Here is a 25,457-nt window from a genome sequence, read left to right as displayed (position 1 = left end):
CCAGTGTGTGTGTGTGTGTGTGTGTGTGTGTATTGGAAGGGGTTATGTGCATGTGTGCACGTATGTGTATCTCACATTATGCTGTCTATGAAGCCACGAATTGATACACAAATCTGTATGCTGCTCTATAAGTGCATGTTTCTGTGAGTGTTTGTGAATTTGTAGCCGTGTGTGTGTGTGTGTGTGTGTGTGTGTGTGTGTGTGTGTGTGTGTGTGTGTGTGTGTGTGTGTGTGTGTGTGTGTGTGTGTGTTTGTGTGTGTGTGTGTGTGTGTGTGAGAGAGAGAGGTGAGGTAGTAGTAGTAGTAGTAGTAGTAGTTCCCTCTTTTAGCATAACACCTGCTGATGATTCAAAGTAAAACAAGCAGCTGACTTCTGTCAAATCAGTAAAAACAAACCAAAAACAGAACTCACCAAATCAGAACCCTCAGATATTTTGATTCAATTCACATGCATGACCCCCAAAACACACATGAAATGGTTTACATGATGAAAACCATTTTTTCCTCTATTGTCACTCACAGCTACTAAACTACACACAGAAGCACTGTTTTCAATAACACCGGAACCTTTAGCCAACCAAAAGGCTGTCACCGGCCTGTCATCAGTCTGGGTGTGTTAGGACAAGTTACAACTCCGAGTCTGGTGTCCCCCGGCTCAGCCATGAGGGGTCTCTGTCCTCGGCCACACACTAAGAGCAGAGGGGATCGTTTCTTCAGGGATAATGTGATCCAGACTCTGCTAACAGGCACTGACATCTTTCTGACAAGTTATTAACAGGCATGCAGGCCACAGCGTTTGGCTATGATGTCAGTCCATGAAGAGGCATAATTCATAATCAGTGAACAAACCTGACCATGCTTATGTGAGATTTATGCTTTAAGTTACATGCATGGTAAAGATAATTCAACAGGCATTCACGGGCCACAGTCTTTGGCTATGATGTCAGTCCACGATGACGCGTAATTCATTAATCAGTGAGCCAATGTGACCATGCTTATTTGACATTTATGCTTTAACATGCATGGTAAAGATAATTCAAACTTGACCTCTCTTAAAGCCAAATAGGATTAATATGACCGTTTCATCTAGTGATTTATTTTTGCTTTGAGCTTTGTGTTTTACTAAAAACATCTCTGCAACTGTGCCCAGATAGGCTTCTGTAACAATCTAACAGTCTAGAGAGACAATGGACCCAAGAGTTATATTAGAAGTGTGCTGATGCATACTCACTACCAATGCATTTACCAACACCTGATATGAAAATCTGACTCTACTGATTTCTACTACATACTGGTTTGCGGTTGGTGAATAAGAAGGCTCTTTATTTAACACACCACACATTTTGCATGTGTCTACACATTACCTCTGAAAACTGGTGTTTAGGACCTAAAGTGTAAGTAAATGTCCTTCAATGAGACAAATATTACAGTTCCCCGCCAGTAATACACTAACCTTCAACCTCTTTTCCTCTCTCTATTTGTCTCTTTCCCTGCTCTCTCCCTCTCTCCGCTACCCTTCCCTCTGTCTTTCCCTCTGTGTCAACCCTTAACTCCATTGCACAACGCCTAAGTAAGGATTACACTGTGCTCTGCGTCGCTTTTGAGCTGCGGTGTAAACGTTTGGCTCCTGAAGCTCTGTTCATCGGACTCCAGTCAAAAGCAAATCTTGGTAATGGCCTCTTGCATACATCTGGACAAGCAGTGGCCATTGATTACAGTAATGAGTGTGGTGGTGACACTGGAGACAGACCAGAATACTCTGACCAGAATAGAATTGTTTATCAGTCATTCCCTTTAATTGAATAATGGCTACATTCAGATTTTTCTATGCCTTATTGCTTTTGGTTTACCGGTACTCAAATCAAGATCTCTGGATCGAAATCTACAGTGTGATTCCAATTGAGATTAACCCTTTTAAGCAATCTTGCTCAAATGTTCACAACCTGTTTGATTTTTTGAACATTCTTCACCATGAAAACATTTCTCTTCCTAATGTCTAACCCACTATCATGGCCAGTGCTGCTAGCTCCCTCGTCTGCAGCCAGGCGTCCACCATCCTGGGTCTCCTCTTCACAACATGCTCGCTTGCCAGAGGCATGAACTCCTCTGCTCAACGCTTGTCCTTCAACTCTCCAGTCACAAATCCTACTACTACCACCAGACATGCAATCTACTGCTGGCCAAGCAACACATTTCAAATTCCTTTGCTCTGCTATTATCTCATTGAAGTTGATTACTACGTAATACAAGATCACTGTTCCACAATCAGCAATGTACACATTTTACAGTTTTAAACAATAAAAATGACCCTGCCTTGACCCATGTTTACATAAAATATCTTATGTTGACACACAACTCTCATGACACTAATTTACTGTCTTCCATGTATTAGCCAAGTTTATTTGGCACAAGGCATCATCATGGATGGCGTTCCGAGTTAGGAAGCACCTACAGATGGTCAGCCATGTTTTAATAATGATCCATCTGATTGATGTGAAGGCAACGCTGGCGCGTGTGCACGGACAGCTAATCTTTCCTCCTCGTTCTGACTGAGGAGGAGCAGAAGAAGACACACGTGCTGCTGGCCCTCAATTACTCCTCTGATAACAGGCTAAATGATTGAATGGCTGTGTCAGCTAAGACCTTGCTTTCTTTGGCATCGATTAAAAAACAGGCATTATTGACAAATCCTTGCAGTGATTGTCTGACGAGGTCTATCAGAGGGCCATATTACGTAAGAGGTATTAGCGCTCTTTCTGCCCTTTTCCCATAAACTTGGAGAGAGAGCACTGAAACGCCACCTACAGTATCTACTCTAGGAAACAAAATCGCATTTGCGTAAATCATTTTCACCTTTCCAACCTGGCTCCTTCCACCTCATCATTGCTTCTATAATCTATATGTTATTCTAGGACAGCAGACAACACACTGCAAGATTGCCTGCTGTCGACACACAGATTATGAGGCTCACGGGACTGTCTTTACAGGTTTTTTCTTAATTGTGTCATCATGACACCAAGGAAATGTGACACTTGCGATTGTTTCATGTCTGAAGAAGGGCTTGGGCTCCGAAAGATCACATGAAAGCTAAATCTTTTGGGTAGACGCTATGCCTATATTTTGCAGATTTTTGCTAATGTCCCTGGTTGACTTTTTTTACGATTGCATGATCTAACATACAATGTTGTACAGGAAATGACGACCTCTCAACACTATAAGGTAACATGAGCATCTACTGCTGTGACCAGTGTTATCTGTGGTGGCGTTAAAACTGGACTGGAGAGTGGAAGAGAGAGATTTATAGGGAATCTGACAGCACTGACTGCAGAGAAAGAGAGAGAGAGAGAGAGAGAGAGAGAGAGAGAGAAATAGAGACACACCACCAGAAGAAAGCCTTATGTAAGATATGACCAAGCCACTGCAGTGTGTGTGTGTGTGTGTGTGTGTGTGTGTGTGTGTGTGTGTGTGTGTGACTGGTGGCAATGTGACATAACACCGGTGCGGTCCTCAGGATAGGGAGTGACACATGCACTCTCCCTTTAATGCACACTAATGCTAATGCTGCTGCTGCTCTCTCTCTCTTTCTCTCTCTCTCTTGGTCTCTATCTCTCCTTCTCTCTCTTAAAACACACTCACTCACACATACACACAGATATAGAGACATGGACGGCAGTCAAAAACCCAACTAAAACCAAACCTATACTCCCTAACCAGTAACCTGACTACATCAGGTCACTGCGCACCAGACTGCAAAAAAAAAAAAAAAAAAAAGATCTTCATACTGTTCAACTTTACTACTAATTTTACCATGCTTGATTAATATTCCTGAACAGTCATTTGCTTATTCTGGCTTACCACTCCTGCCGCTGTTGCCTAGATGAGAGATGGCACCAAGACCATGTCGATTTGGTGAGTATGGTGCGGGTGCATAATCTGGCTGCATTAAGTTGCTCTCTAAAAAAAGCACTCTCAACGGATAGGATTAGCATGGTAAGGTCAGTCCAGACGCTCTCTCTCTCTCTCTCTCTCTGTCTCCATCTCTTTCTCCCTCTCTCTCTTTCCACAACTGCTGCAGTCAGAAAAGACAGATTGCCTCACAGCCGAACAACATGATGTGATGTTCTACAGGAGTCTAGTTCCAGGACTCGCTCAGGTGTTTACTTCAAAGAAAGGAGAAAATACAGATAGATAGATTTGTTGTCTTAACTGAGAGATACCAAACAAATGATTACATAAATTGAGAAAGCAGTGTTCCCTCTTATTCCTTCAACACAGAACCCCACATTTCACTTAGAACAGCCAACTGTCATCTCTGTTTGCAGCACAGTTTTTGGTGTCACGCTCTGGGCCTGACCCGTCTCAACGCTGCAAATCGATACACTACATCTACCATATGTACCATAACATTTAGGTAACGTATCACAACAGCAATGTGACGCACCACTACAATGACTATAATTACAAAAAAAAAGTAACTTCTACCTTATGTGTTCTCTAGACACGGTTGTAAATAGCCTGAAGGTCTACCACAGCACAGCATCGACAATGACTACATTAGTGGTCACAAGATGTGTGTGTGTGTGTGTGGGGGGGGGGTCCTCCTCTGCTGTGCACACCCTCTCCCTCTCTGCAGCTGATCTCCTCCTCCTCCTCCTCCTCCTCCAGCCTCCTCTAGGACTGCTATCATGGCTGTGGCTGCGTGACTGACTGACTGACTGACTCACAGATGTTCCTCTCTCCCTCTCTTTTTCATTCTCTCGGATGCTTTGACTCTCCTCCAGCAAATTGCACGGTTCCCTTCTAAGGGGCACGCAGAAATAAAGGTCTTGCATTCAAAAGCAAAATCTTAATAGATGATTGCTGTTCCTTTTCTGGCTCGTATCCTGCACATCTGCAAGAAATAGAGAGATACTTTATTTGTCCTGAGTGAAATGTAGGAATTTAGGGATTTAGCAATATGTGTTATCGAAGGCATCGAATGGTTAAATCTCTGATCCTGATTCCACCTCAGGATTGACACATCTTCTCCAATGCAAAGGCAGTGATAACTGGCGATCCCCGTAAGCACTCTGGGTTTAGTATCACCCAAGTATCAATGGTCTCCGAGCGAGAGACAGAGGCATTTGTTCACTTCCTCATACAGGACGAGATTAGTCGCCCATAATCCAACTGATTTGTGCAGCAAACAGCCAGCTGGACAGACCTCAAATCCCAGGGGCTCCACAGCACAGTCAGAGCAAGGCAGGCTGCGTTTTATTTTAGTCAAGGATAGGTCAGGGATGATTCTAACCTTGTCTTGTAGCTAAAGCTGAGTAGAAATAGCAGATCTCATCCCAAAGGGACAAAAATGTTTTGCTTAAATACGCCCACTATTATTTCGTAAACAAAACAACAGCGTTGTTATTACTGTGTATTGTACTGGAAGTCCACTTTCTATGTGTGCGCGTGTGTGTGTGTGTGTGTTTGATTGTGTGTGTGTGTGTGTGTGTGTGTGTGTGTGTGTGCTTATGGGTTACTGTAAATCACTGGTGTGTAATGGCTCGAAAAGAAATCAAACATCCGCCTCAAGGACATGTTTTATACTGGCCTGTCCCTTTCTGTGTGCAGATCACCCCCTTTACATCCCATTGTTACACCACAGTGGCGGCTCTATAAACAGGAAGCCAAACATAACATCAGAGCCAAGACTTCCTGTTGTTCCAGGAACAGTCGGGAAAACACACTCCAGGACGAAAAAATCTCTGCCCAGTACTGACCTGGATCAGATTTAACTGGCAACCCCACCCCCATTCCGCTACTCCGCCGCTACACACTCATTGGGCAAGGTCTTTGGTCGGAGTGGAAAATGATACTGGTACGACAGCAGAGTATGATACAGGAAACTGGATGGTTGCATGTCCTCAATGTCATGATATACCAGCACAGATTAACTCAAAATACCCATAATACATGTCCTAATAGGGAGTGCTCTACATTTGTGGTTGTAAAAAGCCAGGATTTGGTGATTTCAAATGGTTGAATAGACTCTCTCAAGCTGAATGTTCCCATTTCTGACACAAAGTCCTTGTCTGACACAATTAGTCAACTGAATGTTAGTATCACTTTACCCGCTGAAATGTGGACGGACACAGAAAACAAATCACAGTTACTGAAAGAAAAAAATAGTAATTTAGAGCACCAAAAAAATCATTAATTTGCAGCGGTTCCATCTGAGAAGCTGAATCATTGTCCTGCCATGACAGTGGGTCTGAATCATGTTGGCATCTCTTCTGAAACGCAATGAATCGCACCGTGGCACGTTCATCAATCCCCAAACTTCTCATCGGCGCTCGTTTGATCTTCATTCCGTCTTGTTCAGACAATGTCTCCCTCCACCACTGCGTAGGATAAGCCTGAAGGGCATATGCATCATGTCAGATATGAGGGAGTGGCACGGCTGCCAACACCACGCCAGGCTAAAACAGACTCCTCTGCCCACTCTGCCCATGGTGAGCGCCCACTGCCCACTGCCCGAGTGCAAGCTGACCAGCGCCAAGCTCACAGCACCAGACACCAGCCTGTGTGGGCACAAAACAGCTGACACTCTCACTCTCCCTCCCATCTCCTCTCTCCGCTCCCTCCTCACAGTGTGCAGTCTTTTACCCAGACATATGCACCATATCAGCCTTACGCAGGCATACCTACACAAACACATGCGACGGCCGATGGGGGAATGCATTTTTACAGCTCGCTTTGATTCAACTGGCTGTGGAGAATAGCATAGAGCTTCACAGGAAATACTGGGAAGATTTTTTTTAACCACCTTGCAATGATCAAGGCTTCTAAGATACCACTGAGGAGCAGCAGGGCCAGATGGCAGAAGACTCAGTGTTCTAGAGAAATGTGCTGATGAATGAAGTCCAATATTTCAACACAGAGTTCCAATGTCCTCATCGTCTCCTCGTCTATTGTCCCATTAGCTGAGAATAATGTGGTGCATCGTCGTCGTCCCCCCCCCCCGCCTCCCCCCCACACACACACACACCACACACCACACACACACACACTACAGAGTCACTAAAGGCCTTTCGGGGGTGTTGTGTTGAAATACACATGGAGGTGAGTGATCTGCTGGATTCCTGCCAGTAATGCTACCCATCTACACTGAGAGAAGATGTTTCTAATTTGGTCCCTGCATGAGATTCATGATTCTGATGTTAGACATCAACTTCAATACTTATGACCCAGATCATTCAAAACACTGTGCTAGTCTGTGACCTGGTAAAGAACCACAAAGGGGGAGACAAACGATGTTCATCTTCAAACTTCCATCATATTTGTTTGATAATGTTCCCAATCTCTACCTTTACTTTAATGCTGGTGAATAACAGCTATTGATTTCCAATATTTGATACATAGCTATTAACTGTCCCAATTCCCTATCTTTCCACTGAAAGCCACTGGCATTAGTCCTCTGTTTTCAATGATGAATGGAAATCTTGTTCAATTACATTTGTCCCCATAACTCTCATAGCTATTTTCTTCTGACAGGTTCCAATTCCTCTACTAATTTGTAGCCATTAGTTCCACCAGTTGACCACTTCTGTATCACTTATTCTCTTCAGGTCAGTTATCCATGAATAACTCAAGCTCTCGTATATGCGTCAAGTCAGTGTGGTATTGCTGTTACCATGTTCCCTGTGTCACGCTCTGACAACCAGTACAATTAGCATATAACAGTGATGACTAATGACAAGAGTTGAATATGGCAATGTCCCGTCTAACAACGCTAGCACAAGTTTCTCTCCTCTGTGAGACACGTGTGATAAACGACGTCTTGTTCAGTTACACTCGCTCACCTCTTGCTCGTTCTGTGACCGGTTCGAGCTGTCAAGCAGTGTGCTGCTAATTGAATGCAACCAGTCTTAAAAAGCAACAGATGTGCGGAGAGAAAACCTTTTGTTTCGGCGCACCCCAACCTCAGGGCCACATGACCCATAGATCTTAGAGGCGCAGGCAGAGTAGGCATGTTTTTAAAAAGCAGCTTAAAATATAAATAATCTCAGCACCCATCTGTTTATATTCTACACATTTAGCATAAGTGATTTTTAATTTGGATTTCAATGATTTTTAGTATACTCATTGTTCTTGTTGCTTGTGTAGAATATTGTTTATTTACATAATGGTTGTTGCTCTTATTCACATTATACGCTCAATTAATTTTATATCTACATCCTGGTACTTTCTGCAGTTAGTAATACAGTAATTGCACTATCATTGTCATATAATATCTGGGTTATCATCATGTATTAAGAATCCGGTGATTTGTATTCATGTGTACACAGTAACAGACCTACACCTGTCCCATTTCCTATGTTACAGGGAAGCTTTAGTAGAAAGTAGACTTTGCATTTAATGCAATTAAATTGTGAGCACAAAATGGACAGATCCCGTGAAGAGAGAAGACAGGCAAGGACAACAACTCCACCCGTAATCCGTTAACAGAATCCACACCCCACACAGCCCAAACCAATCAAACCACTCACTGACCAAACCAATCAGGCTCCACCAAACAGCTGACCATGAACACCTCTACCCAGCCCAAGCTCTGTCGGGGCAAGGTCTGTCCACCCCTTCCATTTTCGCCTCCATTCCTTCCTCAACCCTTATTCCTCCTTAATCCGACTGATTAAATCATTTTTCTTTGGCCCTAATTTTGCCCCTAATTCCTCTGCCGACTGGGGGCCCTGGGTGCACTCTTCATCGATTGCCATTCTGAGCAGATTACCCTAATAGCAGGATTATCTTTCCCATGTTGGCCACACGTGGAGTGTGCCCCCCCCCTTCCAAACCAACCCCCTGAGTAACACAGCCAAGGGCCTGTGTCAGACCCACAAGAGGGGCAAAAATGGTGAAGAACAAGGACATATTGTTCCAGGCATGCGTGGCGTCTGTGCTTGAGAGGGAACGCTGCCACTTAAGATAAGTCTGTCTTAATTGGCTAAAATCAATAAAATACACACTGCTAAAACCCTTTAGGGAAGGGACTGGCTCTTTAGAGAGCACAACACTGGAGTGTCTACATGCCACCTCCATGTTTATGATAGCCTACTCTGCAGTGACTAAACATTACTTTAGGCAGTCTATAATGGACATGTTAGCTTTATGAAGCTAAAAAGCTACTTTAGGGGTACATTGAGAACTTGCACTGTGTGAAAGCCTCTGTGAAAGAGTGAGTGAGTACAGCAAGGATGACCTGCATCCAGGACACAGGTAAAGTCAGTGATCATCACACTAGCTGTCAATTATCTAGTATTACAGTTGAACTGGAGTTAACCACAACACAAGCGTACTAGTAGCTTATGGAGTAAACTGGGAAGATATGCAGCCGGATAATGACAGACTTCTTAGAATGAAAAGTTAATTAATCTATCGTGACAGACAGAGCCATTACCCTCCCTTATCTTGTGTTGTTAAACTATCAGTACTTCAGTTGTCTTACAAAATCTCTGACTCAATTCGATTATTGAGCAAGCCACAGAGGACCAGGGGAGGACAACGATGTTAACGTCATGAGAGCAAGCCCTGGCAGGTTATCCTAGACTTCAGCTTTACTACAAACACAAATCTTGTGCAATATATTGAATTGGTGAGAAAGAATAAACAACTGGGAATGACTTGCCCTCCTCTGGCCTTGATAAACACAGATGTTTGATACCTTAGAGTATAATTTCCAAAACAAAAAACACACTTGACTTTTTGTTGTGTCAAATATAAGCACACTACTACTTGATATCCTGGTGCCTTTTCTTCTAACTTCTAACTGCAACAGTGGGTGGCCTTTCTCTGAGACTGGTAGCAAACTGGTAAGCTGGTAACAGTCCAATCCACTCCAATTCAATTCAAATAACGAATTCATTAACAATTGGTTAAGACTGCTACTGGTTATTTATATTTTAATCAACTTATAGCCTACTGAACAATCTTCTAACTGCACTGCCAATGATTGGAAAACAAGTCCTCGGGAAACTAGCAGTGGACCCAATAGCTTGAGGACAACAAAGATATTAAAATATTAAACTTGCAGATGTAAGATTTTTGTTGGTCCAGATGGAAGGGACTGAGAGCCCATTTAGCCGGTGGTAACAAAAAAAGGAATTCCAGTAATCTGCTGTTGATCCTTCACAATGGCACCCTTGTAGCCATTGTTGGAGGCTAATCACCAGTGCAACTCTATGAGTGCTCACAGATAGGAAGATGGGGAATGAGCAATTCAGTTCAAATGTTTCACTTTGACTCAACAAACCAAACTGCACATGGTTCCATACTCGAGCAGATGAAAGATGTTAAGGGGTGAATTTGTGACAAACTGAGAGACAAACTGCTTAGGCAGAAAGTCAATCCCTGTTGAAAGACTAACACTATCAGCTGTTGATTACACTGCCTGCAACTGTTGTCTTCAACAGTGTGCACATTTATTTTAAGAAGTTACCTGTTACTGCTGTTTTCTTTAAAAAATCTGTTTTTTAAATCATATTGTTGAGCAGCTGCTAGTTTCGCTTTTCTTCTAGGGCTAAAACAAATTTGGGTTATCCTAGATCCAGTCAGATTATCTTAGTGTAGGCTACTGAGGCTTTGTAAATGCACACAGCACAGTACTTACATACACTTTCTTGATGGTGATGGAAGTGAATTTAAACTGAGCAAGCTTTATACAAACAACCAAGCATATTCATCAAGTGATGCTCTTCCTGCCTTAATGGATAATGTGCCAAGGACAGTCTCCCATGCTAAAAAGTGTCCATTACCATAAAAGAAGATGAGTATTTTATTTCGCTATGGCTTACTAAAGAGATTATCCAGTGTTAAAGCAGTCACAAATAGAGTTTCACAAAGGATGTTGTCAGCAACATTGGCGAAATATGTCCTAAGACACCATGAAGAGACACTTATAGGCTGGCAATGTGCCTAGGCTACTTTTAATGAAGCTCCTTAAAAATATTTCATACACAGATTAAATAGCTTTCTGGGACCTGTGAGTCGACATCCGCATCAATCATATTTAGAACAGAACAAAAAACGACTCCTAATGTTCAGAAACTCACTGATTGACACTTTGATAAATGAACAAAAAAACATCTTGCATTGAATACTGTGTGTTCTATGTGCGTCAATAAGAACGTCTGAGATTTCGCTGTAATTACGCACGGCTCACTGGTCGGTAGTCTACCTGGACAAAAACGCGGCATGTGAACAATGTCATGAGAAGATGCACGGAGGCACAAATATAATTAGAAGCACCGCTTCTGAGGTTGCCACTTCTAAAGCTAAATCTATCACGTAGGCTATCAAGCTTAATCTGAGCTCGCGCAACAACTATGAAGTGCCTTACCGTCATGCTTCGTAAAGTATCCGCGAGAGAAAAATAGGATCTTCGTGTTAGTCTTACAGCTGCTATGCAATCCCCCTCTGTCTCTCAATCTTCAAATCTCCGCTTGTTTCGTCCCTCGTCGCGCAAATTACTGATGTGCTTGCTTCTTTAGCCCTGTGTGGCGAAGGTTTTTGGGTCCTACAATTGGATTGAACCGTTATAGGCTAGTTCCAGCCAGCAAGAACGCTGTCTACTCGATCTCGTTTGGACCCTCTCCAACAGGACACAGGCTGCCTTGATATCAGCAAATACGATCTGACAAGCAAGGGAGCACAAGAGGGGGAAACTTAGCAAAACAGAAAAAGTATGGATCAAGCCCCGCCCTGAGACAAGAATAGATCACAATGCCCCAGTGAGACATCAACCTTACAAATGATCGATTAAAAATGGATCTGGGCGATTTGTCCCGAATAATCAGGAGTGAGTTGGATTCACACTATGTGTTAAATAAAACAGAAAGATCAACAACAAACACAATTAATTTAGCTTTAAAACTAAATGTATCCTAACGTTACTGACCTATCGACCTCTCATTATTATATAACAGCCTGTAGTGTGTTGACCACGTAGGCTGCAGTGGCTTATCTATCTGTCAGAGTCTAACACTTTGAATTTGTTTACCTTGTCATTTGGGGAAACATTCATCCAAACTCAACTGCACAGTAAGTTAGGCTACTTGAGGCAGAAAGAGGGGGATAACCTTCTTTGATGCGGTGTTGTACACTCCAGAGACTACTTTTCTGTCGTAGCCTAGTCTATTTAGGGATGTAAATGTGCCTGTGCCATCAGAAGGAATAGCCTACTGTGTTAAATTGGAACAGGCGGCAATTTCAGATTCACACTAGATAGGCTGGATTCACACAATTAGTCTGTGAATTAAAAAAAGAAAGCCGTCGGTCAGCGGCCCATGGCTGCTATCTCAGACTTCCAGTCTGTCTCAAAACACACAGATCCTCGAATGTAAAAGTCTATTGTTATTTTATTTCACAGGTGGCTCGGTCCTGTTATCAAGGCCACTGATATTCGGATAAAACATATTTCAAGCCCCACAATTGATATGTAATTGGCTGTGATGATAACTGAACGTGACATATTGAACCAACTTACCGGCCAGCAGCAGCTGTTTTGTAGAAATGACTGTGGGCTGTCGGTGCCATTCGCTGTACCAAAAGCGTCTTGTAGCCTCAGTCCAATTTAATCACTTTCGTTGCCGAGTAACCTTGTAGCGGTCTTTCCTCCTTTTTTCCCCTGTGAGATGTTTCAATGAAGTTGCTCAAGGAACTCCACACTGTAAAGAGACGAGTTTGAACTCCAGATTGCTCATGAATGACCACTATTTGGCGCAAAGGACAGAACAGGTCAACCAATAAATTAGGTCTGCTCGTATCCGCAATTTTTAAAGCTGCCTGTTGCTGTCTCCATTCTCTCTCTGTCTCTCCCGTCCGTTCCCTCTGGACGTGAAACGAGGTCTATTTTTAGCGTAAGCTGCTAGTAAGAAGACTGCTTTAGATAACCAAACAAAGATTGTTATTGTCTGTTGATTTATGCAGCCTAATGGCGCTGGCTCCTATTTTGGCCGATTGGGCAGCCACATAAAGTATCACCATAGTATGACAAAGGCTTAAGTTTAATAGGCTATCGCTATATCTCATGCTACTTTTTTGATATCATAGGTTTGTATTAGACCAGGGTACTTTTGTGGTTGAAAGACTGGGAGCAGTGATTGAGGTAGATGCACCTAATCTGAAACATATATGCCACTTTCCTGTCCTTACATAGGCTAGTCTAAAAATTGTCTGAAGTTATTTAACATATCCACAATAGGCCAGCATAATATCAAGGTAGTAAACATGACTATATGCCAATTTCCTGTCCTTACATAGTCTAAAAATGGTCTGAAGTTATATCCACAATAGGCCAGCATAATATCAAGGTAGTACCATTTCACAGTGGAATTCTCACTTGATGGGTACGCACAGCATGCAAATTGAGCTAATATTTAATCAAAATGTGGTGGCGGTTGAAATCATTAAAATGCTTCTCATGCAAGCAGCTCCTGTTTGACATTTTGTAATGATCACACAGAGCACATGCTGAACACAACCCTCCATTGTCAATTAAGTGTAGAAATCATATTTCCCCAGCGGCATATCATCCATCAAATCAGACCCTTGCTTTTATCTCACAGCCTGTCATTGCCAGTAATTAGCACTAGGACAGGATGCAAACTTCGTTAGGCACTCTAAGAGGAGCAAAACATGTTTGCAGCACTGCCTAAATGGTTCCTAATTGATTTGCACTGTCAGGAGACAGTGAAATGCTGGCCTGTGCTATTGGTGGATGTGTCGTCATCATTGGTTAGGTCTCTGACTGTTTAAGCCATGCAGGGCTTACAACTCAGAGGTGGTAAGTTATGCAATCCTACTCAAGCACTGTGCATTCACAATCACTTTAACACATTCCAGAGAACACTATTCATTGTAGGAAATATTATGTATTGCTCCTGTCCAACATTTACCGCTTGGACATACCACTCCGAGCAGCCTAGCTGATAACATTGACTACTTCATAAGGTCCTTCAGCCATCTGCTGCTGAGATAACTGGGTGTCTTGCCCTACAGGGGCAACTAAAACATCTTTTGGCTTTGATTGGAATCTGCATGCCTTCCATAAATAACATAAATGTTACTACACTGAAATCTGTGAAAAGTTCATATCACAGAGCTTAAAGTAGTTTGCCGTCGAGTAGCTGTCTCGTGCAGAAACTAATCAATGTATAAACCTTGGTTAATAGGTGGGGTTACTATTCTCTATAACTGACTGATTTAAAGAGTTACACATTCCTTTTATCTGGTTGGGAATTATAGAAAATGCATGGCCACTAGCTGTGACAAAAGACACTGCAAGAGGATTTCTAGATTGCTGATGTCTCGTGTGTCAATCTTGCTCAACAAATTCTTTTCACTCAGTGGTGTCCTCTGTTGGTGGGATACACTAGTTGAATGGATTTAGGTGCCATGCAGTCTCTGTGGCACCTATAAAGCCTACCTTACACTGACAAGATTTGGGAAAGATTCTTAAAAGATTGTAGTCTTTTTTAGTAAAGCTTGAATGAGGGGCATTAGTAAAAAGACTACAGTCTTTCAAGAATCTTTCCCAAATCTTGTCAGTGTAAAGGGTTCTTGGGGTGCTATATAGAACCATGCAGGCTTTAAAGAACACAGGGGTTCCTTTACGGGGTGCCATATGAAGCATGCATGAACCATAACTATATAGAACCATTTTTGGTTCTATATAGCACCTTTTATTCTAAGAGTGTATGTCGTTATGATGAAGTCTTTTTGCATGACATATTTCTAGGTGTCTTTAAAAAAGTACATCATTAGCCCTTCTCGGACATCATCATCATCATCATCTTGTTCATTATGTTTCAAAAATCAACATAAAGGCATTGATAAGAGTATGTTCCAAATCTTTATTTCAAGTTAAGTAGACCATTAGGTATTGGTTGAAGTTGTAACACTATGAAATGTACAGAATAATACAGACACTGCTATAACTAATCTTGCATTTTTGTATGCTGCATCGCTAGCACCAAGTTTATGACAGATTTGACACCAACATGTATAACAATTTAGATTTTTAACACTACTCAACTTGTTCAAAACGACTACATGCACAGATACATGGAAATTAAAAACCGAACAACAGCCACAGGACAAAATATCAACAATAATAATAATAATGATAATGATAATAATAATAATAATACATGCAAGGATAAATAGATCATCTTAAAAATCGCAAAAAGAACCTCAGAGATGTATGCTGTCCCTCTTCACCAACACAACACCGTTTCTTCCATCGTCATGAACCTCTCGGCAACTTTCCTTTTTCTTTTCCCTTCTCTGGCTTTTGGTGCCACCATTCAACTCACAGATTTTTACTTCCACATGGAAACACTAATAAAGAATAGTTAGGCAATGTAAAACAATTCCACGTCCCATATAGAGGTGATATATAGCTACTAGGTCTGAAGTGGTTACGTGAATTAAATTGACGGAATTCAGCTGAAACATTTAACCACCCTAAACGTGGTTGATGGTGGTTTTAATGACGTGGTTGAATTCCTACAGATAACCTGTACATTTTAAACGTGTACAGACGCCATTTAGTGCACTGTGCAGGCTTTTGTATCAGCAGTTCAATGGAAGGGCACATTTCATGCAGTGTTATTCAGAACACTCTATATGGATAGGGATTTAGGTTTTTCAATTAGGCACGATACATTTCAATTTGTTAAGTAAAAGAATGGCTAATTCTAGATTTTGAAGAAACTTCCTGCTCTCTCGTTGTATTTTTAAAGGAAGCCCACACAAGCCCTTATACAAAAAAAAAAGAACTTTTTGGAGACCACGTTCACACGCACACACACATAGACACAAGAGACACCCACAAAACAAAAATCAAGATCCTCCAGATTGAGCAGGTTCTGCAGAGTGAGGCATATTCACACATATCAACAGTCGCTTCACATATTTAGTCTGGGAAGAAATTTAGATGAGAAATATTAGCTACTCATATTGTATGTATGGTGATCAGATTCCAGGCGTGGTCTTACTGAGTTGTACTAAAATAAGATGAAGGGTCAACCAGATGAGTCTAAAGCCTTCCACAGTTGTCAGTTTAGTGATAATTAAGATGGACTACTAGGCTACAGGGGCTGTAGTCTAATGCTGACCTGAAAGGTATTCAGTAGATTTTTCCTTATTTTTGCATTTCAACACTTCAAACATCACTAAACTATCACAGCACACTTGGAGGCTTTTTGTGAAAATAAATATACGGTTACACCTTATAAATGAATAAAGTGATACTAGAAGTGTTCCTCTAGCACGGACAAACAGTTGCATTTGTTTTCTTGTCACACATGTGAATTAACTGCTTAGATTGTGTCCTACAGAAGCAATGGTGGCAGGCGTTAGTCTGTTAATCTCTTCAAAACTTGAGTCAGTCAAACAGCCGTCTCCTTTCTTCTTCTCCTTCTTCTCCTCGTCATCGTCATCCTCATCACCGCCTCTGCGCTCTCTCACACGTTCGTCCGTGTTCCTGTCGTTCACTGGGGGCTCAGAAGATGGTGCTCCAGCGTTTAGGGGGGGAGCGGGATCGGCTCTCTCCCTGCAGGTGAAGCAACATACTCAGTCTCACTCACAGAGAGATGGGGGTGGGGTGGGGATGCATTCAGCTCACTTAAGACACTCAAATAAGCACTTAAATGGAACTCCTGTCTTGTCTGAATTCCCCGCGTAGGAGTCCAGAGTAAAAGAGAGAGAGAGCACATAAAAGAGATTTCAGGCATAAGGGGAAAGGAAAGATGTTACATTTCACTCTTATATAAGGATTGTCATATTGTTAGTTATGAGGGATGTTTTGCTCCATTGCCATTCTCATTTGACAATTTGTGTGCAAAGTGTCAAGCTCTTCGTTAGCCCTTCAGGCTCTTCTCTGAGTAAGACAGGCAACTCAGTGACATTTTACAAAACAAATTGTTATTGCCAGCTTAAGTCCATAGCAATGTTGTAACACCTGTAAAATTCAATAGGTTAAGGAAGCACCACTGATGTAAAGCAGCTGAGGAAATGGCTTTAACCACACTAATGGTGTTATGAAATGGCATGAAAAGTGCAGAATTGTTATTTTAAATGGATAATACAACTCTGCATATGACTCACTAGTTTATTTTGCCCACCAATTGGCACTATTAGCAACATACTACATATTAACATTTGACACAGTAGTACTGGGTAGTGCTGTCATTAATAATCATGTCTTTGGTGAGAGATTACACAGATTAGATTCAATTTATACTATGTATACACCATTTCTTAAGTAGAGTGATTCAGTTATGCACTGATGCCGCAAAATTGAAATTCTGGGGCATGATTTGTGTCATGATTTGAAGTTACATGTCAGTCACAGAGAATGGGCAAAGTTTAACTGATATACAATGGTAATGCCAGTCACCACTGCCAAGACCCAGGTAGGACTAGCAGAGACAGCCAGATGGCCAGCAGTGTGAACTAAGGGCAGGGCTTTGGGGTCCCATGGCCTGACAGCCTGTAAGTCTCACCAGGTTGAAGATTCGGGAGAGTGTGTTGCTCTGGTCTCGGCGTCGTCTGCGTGGCGATCGTAGGCTCTCTGCAGCGCGCGACGTCGAGGACTTAGGGCCCCCCTGAAGAAATAGCCCCTAATCAGAACCTGTGTGTGTGTGTGTGTGTGTGTGTGTGTGTGTGGGCGGGTGCATGAATGCGAATGTGCTTGTCCAGAATGGACTACATTTCCAAACAAAAGATAAAACTATTTATTAATATTAAGTCAGATAAAGTTATTTTTAGATGATTTATCATCTTTTACAGTGGGTGGTGGAAGTGTGTGTCGTAAGTGCATGTAATAGCATGTAAACAAGCAGACCTCACCCATACCCAACTATTTGACCTTGTAAATTGAACAGTTTCTGCTACAGTATAATGACTAAAGCAGAACAGTCAGTGCTACAGTAGTTCTCATCTCAGAAATAACACAACATAACAATGTAATATGCTATATCAATATTTTCACTTTTCTCCCTAATCCAAAACAACATCTAGGACACATAGTCTATTTTATCATAAAAGAAATTACTAGTACCATGAAAACATCCATACTTTCTTGGTCATTGTTCATTTACTCAGTGCAACAGAAATTACAGCATTGAGAATTGACAATCAATGCTGGACTGGAATCTGTCAATATTATTATGATCAAACAGGGAAGAGAGAAAGACATGTTCCCCAATGGGACTGTTAATGCATGCAGGTAAAACAGACGAAGTTTGTATAGCTCAAGGGAAGCTATGTCCAGCCACAAGAAGTTGATGGTGGTTAGGACAGAGAGGCATCAGTCAACATTAAGGACTCCATTTCAACATTACCAACACAGCACACTGACAAACAAACTAACCAACAAACTGAGGGGTTACCCATGAACATGTATGAACACATAGGCCCCCCACTATTTAATGCCGTCTCAGTTCTAATTCGGTCCATTTTAACTTGCTACATTTCTCAATCAAGCATCCTTGACTGCTTTCAGTGTATGTTCATACTGTTGAAATGAAGTCTGACAGAACAAGAAGAGGAGGCTGTTAGGGTGTAGGGAGAGAGTAGGAGGGGAGGGACACAGGAGTCAGGAACCCTAAGAGAGAAAATGCTTTACCGGGTGCGGTGCATAAAAAGTTCCGCTGTGTCAAAGCCATCCAGAAGCACACACTCGTTCTGGATCGTCGTGTCAGAAAAAAAGACAGACAACTGTTCTGGTGTCATAGTATCAGGGCGTCAATTCCAGGGGGGCAATTTCTTAGCTAGCTGTGACAACAAAGCAGTGAAGTTCAGCCGAATGTCTGCCATCTATATCTTATACAACGTTTTACAACCTAAGGCAACATCCTAACATGAATATTCTAACATGATACCTAAAGGACAGGGATGATATTCCTGACAATAGAGCACTCTATTTGTCCAAGTATTGAACATTAATGTCTGTACTCTTTGGGGGGAATACCAAGATGCATTTATTTAGCCTGATATATACTGATACAGACTATATCCAAATTCAAATTTGCTAACAGGTTGGTCTGGGTTCACCCCTTGTAATGGAAATGTGTAATAATTCCCCTGACCTGGTTGAGTAAACAGGAGAAAATCAGATGGAGATGGCACACAAGCAGTGAATCAGACAGGAGGGGAAGCAACATCAAAAGTCATTAAAGGAGAAGACAACACCGTCATTAGAGACAAGACAAAGGGGCCAGGAAGGGTCTTGTCAGAAACTGGTCACACTCAGGGCTGTGAATGGAATAGGGTTTTTAGTCCAAATCACACTCGACATACCAAACTCAGCAGCTCTCTCCACTAAAGGACACAAGAGATAAGAACATGATGAGTCAGGTCACCACAGCAATGAAGAACTGAGCAATGAAGGCTCTTGGGTCCTGCTAAATAATGTCAGTGAGAGTTGATTTGTCCAGAAACATCCAAGAAGTTCAACAACAAGCTCACAAGATTACACTAGTACTATATCTTTGAGAGGATTATTTGCAAGTAGAGTTATACCGTGCCTTCTAACACCTTTGTTCAATTGGCATGCACATCAACACAATAGAACCAGTTTTGCGTGTGAGAGCCAACCTTCAACAGTAGTATGGTCTTCTACTTTTTAGTCAGATTCACAAATCTGTTTTGCATTTCCTTTTCCCTTCTGTCCACAAGCCCTGGAACTGTTCTATTCATACCAGCACCGTGGCGCAAAAAGCTAAGGGCTTTGTTAAAGAAATGATCAGATAAAAAAAGTTATGCTCTCAAAAGGGTTTAGACTTATGCTTTAGACTCTTATCACAGATAGAATCCCAATTTGAGTGAGCATTATGCATTACTCTCTGATTGGTGGTCATCTTAAACTATAAAATGGTGCAGATTATTGTTTGGGGAAATGTTTCAAAATGTACAAGGTGCAATTCGTAAGAAAAGTGGAAAGATTGTGTTCACTGGTATTATTGTACATTATGACAATCACACATTACACAATATTAAATCAATAAAACACCCAAATCAAACAGATGACTGGAGCACATGATCTCTATATTTGAATCTAGCCTGTTTAGTTATCATTGTTGTAAGAGAATGTGTATGAAATTTATTTTTATGTTATTTAATCAGAAATCTACAAACCACACCTTTTAGTCACATTAAATCATAATTGGGTGTGGCTGCTCTTCAATGTCAACAGTGTATGAGTGTTTGTGAGGGACACATTACTTACCCTTGACCTTGGACGGGGGGATGAAGACACCTATAAAAAGGAAAAACAAATCCATGAAATACCATCTAACAACGTCATAAAAATCCTCACTCTCACTCATCATTTGTTCATAACACAGACATTATTATTACACATAAGGTAGGATGTAAATACACATTTCTATGCCATGTTCAAAACTATTGAATATGACTTCATACTGATGATACTGGGTCAAATACTTATATCACATACTTATTACACAGTATAAAATGTATGCCCTTTCAAGCCATTTTATCACCATCATAAGCACAGAAATCTTTGGATTTATTGTACAGAGTGCACAGTATGGGTTCACTCACAAAGCTCCTGAAGAAGTGTACCACCACATTTTCATCTGCACGACGACGAGATGAGGAGTGCTGTGGCCTCTGGGGTGAAGATGACAGGTGACCACGGAAAGACCCCTTAAAGTAAAATAGTATCACTTAAAACCCCTAAAAGGTAAGATTGTCGTGCGTACAGAGAGGACATGCCATTGTCACATTATGCTCCTGTAAAACATGTAAATTAACTTTAGTCACAGTTACATGGTTATGCACATTATGATCACTTCACTGTATGTCAGCAAATGTAATGATGACATACTTCTCTTTTAAAAAAAACAAAACAAAAAAAAAACAAGTACATAAACGTGTAAGGGTAGGGGGTATTTTAAGACCCAATATGCCCCGTGAGTGTTTGTCACATAATCTCTATTTAGCAAAGCTTCTGAACACAGTTTGCAATCTAGTCAAGACATCTATGTGCATTTGATTATGATGTGCGTTAGACATCCACTAACGCTACTGGTGCCCCCTAGTGCTCATGCCATAGAAAGTCATGGATAGATAGAGAGGCCATGAGGGAGAATTTTTTGAGTGGGAAGCTGAATGTAGTTCATGGGTGGGGTTCGTCCATAGAAAAGATTTATTCGGAAGCTGCAACACCCACTAGAATTTTTGTGATGACATGCACAGAAAGTCAGCACCCACGAGAGGTGATCATGAGACCGACCATCAGTTGCATTGTCTCTAGCATCTTACTGTACAAAGATGAGGATTTTTCAATTTACATTAAGTGTTGCTGCTATGGGGAACACTTTTATCAATATGAGTATCTCCATTAATATGATGATATAGAATGGTAATATGGAAGGATGTTTTAAAGGTGTCATCCTCAGTATGCATATTAAAATATCTGAAAAAAAAATTACATTCTTTTGTACACATTAACCCATTAACATATGCATTGACCATTGCTCTAGTAAGGACTCAAGGATTGGTGAAGCTTTGCAGAATTGTGGTAGTTTATCTCTTTTTGTATCAGCACTACATCTGCATTCCTTCCAAAAAAAAAAGACTATTTAAAGCACCACTTAGTGGGCACTCAATCTATGCTATACATGGGCAAATACACAAATAGATCAGATAAATGCATCCACACACTGAACCACTACACAGACTATGGGCCATTACACTATATCTATGTCATTCTCCAGTCCTCACATAAACCCTTTGGCGCTGTGGCAACAGGTTGGGCAAACAGCCCAGCACTGTGAACGAGGCTCTCCCAATGCTGTCATGTCTTACCCTAGAGGGGACCCTCCCAATGCCTCAGATGTCATACACACCCGTTCACGCTCTGCACGGACACCAAGTCCATTTGGCAAACAAGTGCAAGCAGTGATGCTAGATATGACCTACACGTTGATCATAGTCCAAGTGACGCATAGTCCAGCATTAGTTACTGTTTGCTGTCCTCACATCCCAAAATAAACCTATGAATCTAGACAACAATAGGGCAGTGTGGAAGTAAAGGTACTGCTATGTGTTGTTGGCCACACCCATGAACACAACTAGTTTGACACAGTAGTGGGCTTCACAGGCTGGTCCTAAGTTTGCTCACATTGGAAATTCCCAAAAGAGAAATTCCCAAAGAGACATATTGTTGAGCATGCATGTTAAGGTCACAACTGTGCAGAATAGTGAATTATAACAAAGCCTAAAATAACCAATGAACTGAGTTTGAGTATATTCTGTTCCTGTCACTGAAACATGATTGATGTGTGTGTGCTCATAGCCACTCTCCTCTCTGTAATGCATAACTTCCCTCCCACACGCAAAACATTTTTGCACATGACACACTGGTCCTTCCAACAGAGAAATAATGGCTTGATAATACACCCACAGCTGCAACAATTATTCTGCACATACAAATAATGTCTAAAAATGTCCTTTCCAGAGAGATATACCACTACTTCTCAAGCATTTACCAAAAGCTTTGGGGGTAATGCAATTGCTTGCTTTATTTGGTGAAAATACACCAAATGTGGGGGTTTCTCTAAGTTATTCCAGTTGGCTTTGATGCCATGATGTGGCAACTACTCCGACAAACACTCCAGTGAAGGTCTGACTGACCTAAACATCACTACATTAATAAATCTGATCGCATTCCTTAAGTGCAGTATTGCGCTATCAATTGCACTATTTTCCATCAATTGCACTGATGTGGCAAGTAAAACACACACAGCATGGTGACGTTTTGTTCATTACAATCAAACAGAGCTTCTCTTCTCCCTGTCCCTGGGGCAACCACAGATCACCAGTCCCACATTCACCATGTCCTCATTTCATGTCTCTCTCTCTCTGCACATTTTGATTAAGTCACTAAAACGGGTGTCATCATCCACTTAGTGACACAATTGGACACACTGGAGGGACACATTCGGCTGATGACGTTTTAAAAGAGGTTAGCTCATCTATTTTGACTGCGACATGAACTCATAGTTCATGTACAATAGCTTTTCTGCCATGTCTGCATTACCGCACACAGGCCAATTAAGCCACAGCCGTCTACTGTCTCAAACAGAAATGCATGTGGCTTTTAAATGGCATGCCACTTTTCATGTCCTCCACACACAAGGCAGCAATTATTCCTTTTTAGATGCTATAAGGCATTTTTGAACTCATAAGAACCTTTCTTGAAATAGCCTATGTTCAATTCAGCCAATTCAAAACTTAAATGAGTGCAATTATAGCCTCCTCTGAATCTTTTTTTTTTTTTTCAGAATTGAAATAATACATTCTTCAAACTCAGTTAATGCATTATTAATGCACTGCAAGTATGGAGCAGCATTTGAACACCATCCTCTCCACATAACCAAGACCCCTTGAGACTTACCTTGCCTCTTTTCTTCTTGTCTATTCCAAAGAATTTGCCAATCTGGTCCAGGAGCCCGGGAGCCTTCTTTTTCCTGCCCAGTCCAAAGGCACTCTGACCTGAGGTGCTTGCAGTGGCCATGCTGAATCTGTTCGTCTGGCTTGGATGGCTACAGGTCTTCTAACAGCTGGAGGTTCTTGGAGCCCTGGGTACGTTCCACACTGCCACACCAGTCCTATAAATCCCCCACAGTCCTCTGTCGCTTCAACTTCAACTCACCCAGGGCTGAGAGTTGGTCTTTGAAGATATGCCCCCCACCCCTCCACATCTCCCCCAACACACACACCCCACAGTGGCAAAGCATCATGGGAGATGAGGTGGGTCCACGGGGCTACATCAGTGGTGGGCGTGGTCCTGTTGTGCCAAGCAGTCTTTGGACCCTCCGAGCCTGTGACCTCTCGAGTCTGTCACTGCCGTCCGTTGAGGGGAAGCCATTGTTCGACGGGTCTGCATCTGCTTCAAATAAACAAGGCCTGTCTATGCGCAAGAACCTGGCCACAATGCAAAACAGTCCCATAGCACAAAAGAGCCATTGTCAGCGGATGATTTCTACCTATTTCACAAATAGATTACATTTTGATGTGACTTATAGATGTTTCATGCTCTAAGTTCAGGTCAACGTGAATTGATTTGCATATTAAGAATACACTGACCTATACAGTGGTGCTACAGTACTGCTGAATACAGAGAGATTCTGTCATGGGGTTGTCCAAAAATGACAATGGCCGAGGTCCTTCAAGGTCACAATCTATTTAATTAATAAATATATTTGGATTTGAGGAAGACTTACAGTATATCAGTCATTATTTATCAAACTATTATGGTTTTCTGTGACAATATCCTGAAATTCAATGATATGTTATGCCACTGAAAGAAATTTGTGATGTTTATAAATGAACATGGAGGCTTTTTGAAAGGGGATCAGTGGGAACAGAGAACAAAGTGACTTGTGTGGTGTTATGCTGTGAGTCTAATAGCTCAGCATACAAATATTTTCAACTCAGTTGGCTTTTGTAGTGTGGTTATCTTGGCCTGTTGCTAGAATATTGATGGAGTTCCCCTTGAAAGATGGCTTCCATTTGTCAAAAACAAACCCAAGGGCCACATACGAGTCATCTCCTGATGTAGGCTATCTCAAGCTCGGCTTTTGCGAGTAATAAAATATAATACCAAACATTTGAAGGGAAGCTATTTTGACTTCTTACCATAAAGCCCTGCAATTTCAATTTCAATTTAATGTCGCTTATAGAGCGCCAATACATTACACATGTCTCAAGGCGCTTTACAGAGTGTTAGACATTCAAAGAGAGCCCATGAGTAACAGGGGCAAGGAAAAACTCCCTAGAATTGGAGATACATATAGGGAGAAACCTCAGACAGACCCACGACTCAAGGGCCCAACCCATCTGCCTTGGGTCAGTTACAGTACAGTCATTTGTAGTTTGAAAGTTACAATGAGAATGAACGTTAAAATAGTCCAGTGTAGGGAATAAATTGTCCAATTGTGCAATTACATTTGCAATTGGCATTATGATCTGAAACAAAAGTTTATACGGTTCTCTAATAGGCGGAGTGACAGAGACGTCCTTTAAAACCGTTTAAAAAATAAATAAATAAATAAATAAAAGAATTTTATGTCAACCTGCAACTCAAAAGATGGATTTCAGTATTCTTGTTTGTCTATGCGTCTAGTTTTTGTTGCAGGACTTTGGCTTCAGTGTCAATTCAGGTAATTACGGGTAGGTCGTCCAGTGTTGCATGAAAGGGCATCCTAAAATACTGGGCACCCAATGCAGCTCAATAGCTACCTGCCAATGACAGAAAAAAACACCTAAAGTCCACCAGTATGTTTGCACAAATTCAATCTATCCTGCTTGCTCTCCCATTTGCATGGGTAGGCCTCAGCGGATGCATTCATTACATGCACCATACCGTATGGCGAGCATGGGCGATC

At 41.6% G+C, this 25,457-nt stretch overlaps 2 protein-coding genes across 3 annotated transcripts in view; both read right to left on the bottom strand.

Annotated features, from left to right (window-relative positions):
- Positions 1 to 11,608, bottom strand: part of znf516 (zinc finger protein 516) — a gene marked incomplete in the record, with an annotated part of 40,628 nt that extends 29,020 nt beyond the window's left edge. Inside the window, 1 exon segment of the mRNA XM_062529875.1 lies at positions 11,372 to 11,608.
- A 3,257-nt stretch (positions 11,609 to 14,865) lies between these two features.
- Positions 14,866 to 23,746, bottom strand: mbpa (myelin basic protein a). 2 transcript variants are annotated; one of them, XM_062529604.1, is made up of 6 exons: positions 23,465 to 23,746; positions 20,605 to 20,709; positions 20,267 to 20,296; positions 19,339 to 19,359; positions 17,541 to 17,642; positions 14,866 to 16,588 (listed from the first exon to the last, which is right to left on the bottom strand). In XM_062529604.1, the coding sequence occupies exons 1-6, from the start codon at positions 23,582 to 23,584 to the stop codon at positions 16,538 to 16,540; spliced, it is 429 nt and encodes a 142-aa protein (XP_062385588.1). In that variant the 5' UTR covers positions 23,585 to 23,746; the 3' UTR covers positions 14,866 to 16,537. The 2 variants fall into 2 exon arrangements, with proteins under 2 accessions (XP_062385588.1, XP_062385587.1); XM_062529603.1 differs by lacking the exons at positions 17,541 to 17,642; positions 19,339 to 19,359 and having other exon boundaries at positions 20,605 to 20,673; positions 23,465 to 23,741.
- Positions 23,747 to 25,457: the final 1,711 nt, after the last annotated feature.

This window comes from Sardina pilchardus, chromosome 24 (assembly GCF_963854185.1).
Source record: "Sardina pilchardus chromosome 24, fSarPil1.1, whole genome shotgun sequence".
Classification (NCBI taxonomy): domain Eukaryota; kingdom Metazoa; phylum Chordata; class Actinopteri; order Clupeiformes; family Clupeidae; genus Sardina; species Sardina pilchardus.
This window is presented reverse-complemented; position numbering and strand designations above follow the sequence as displayed.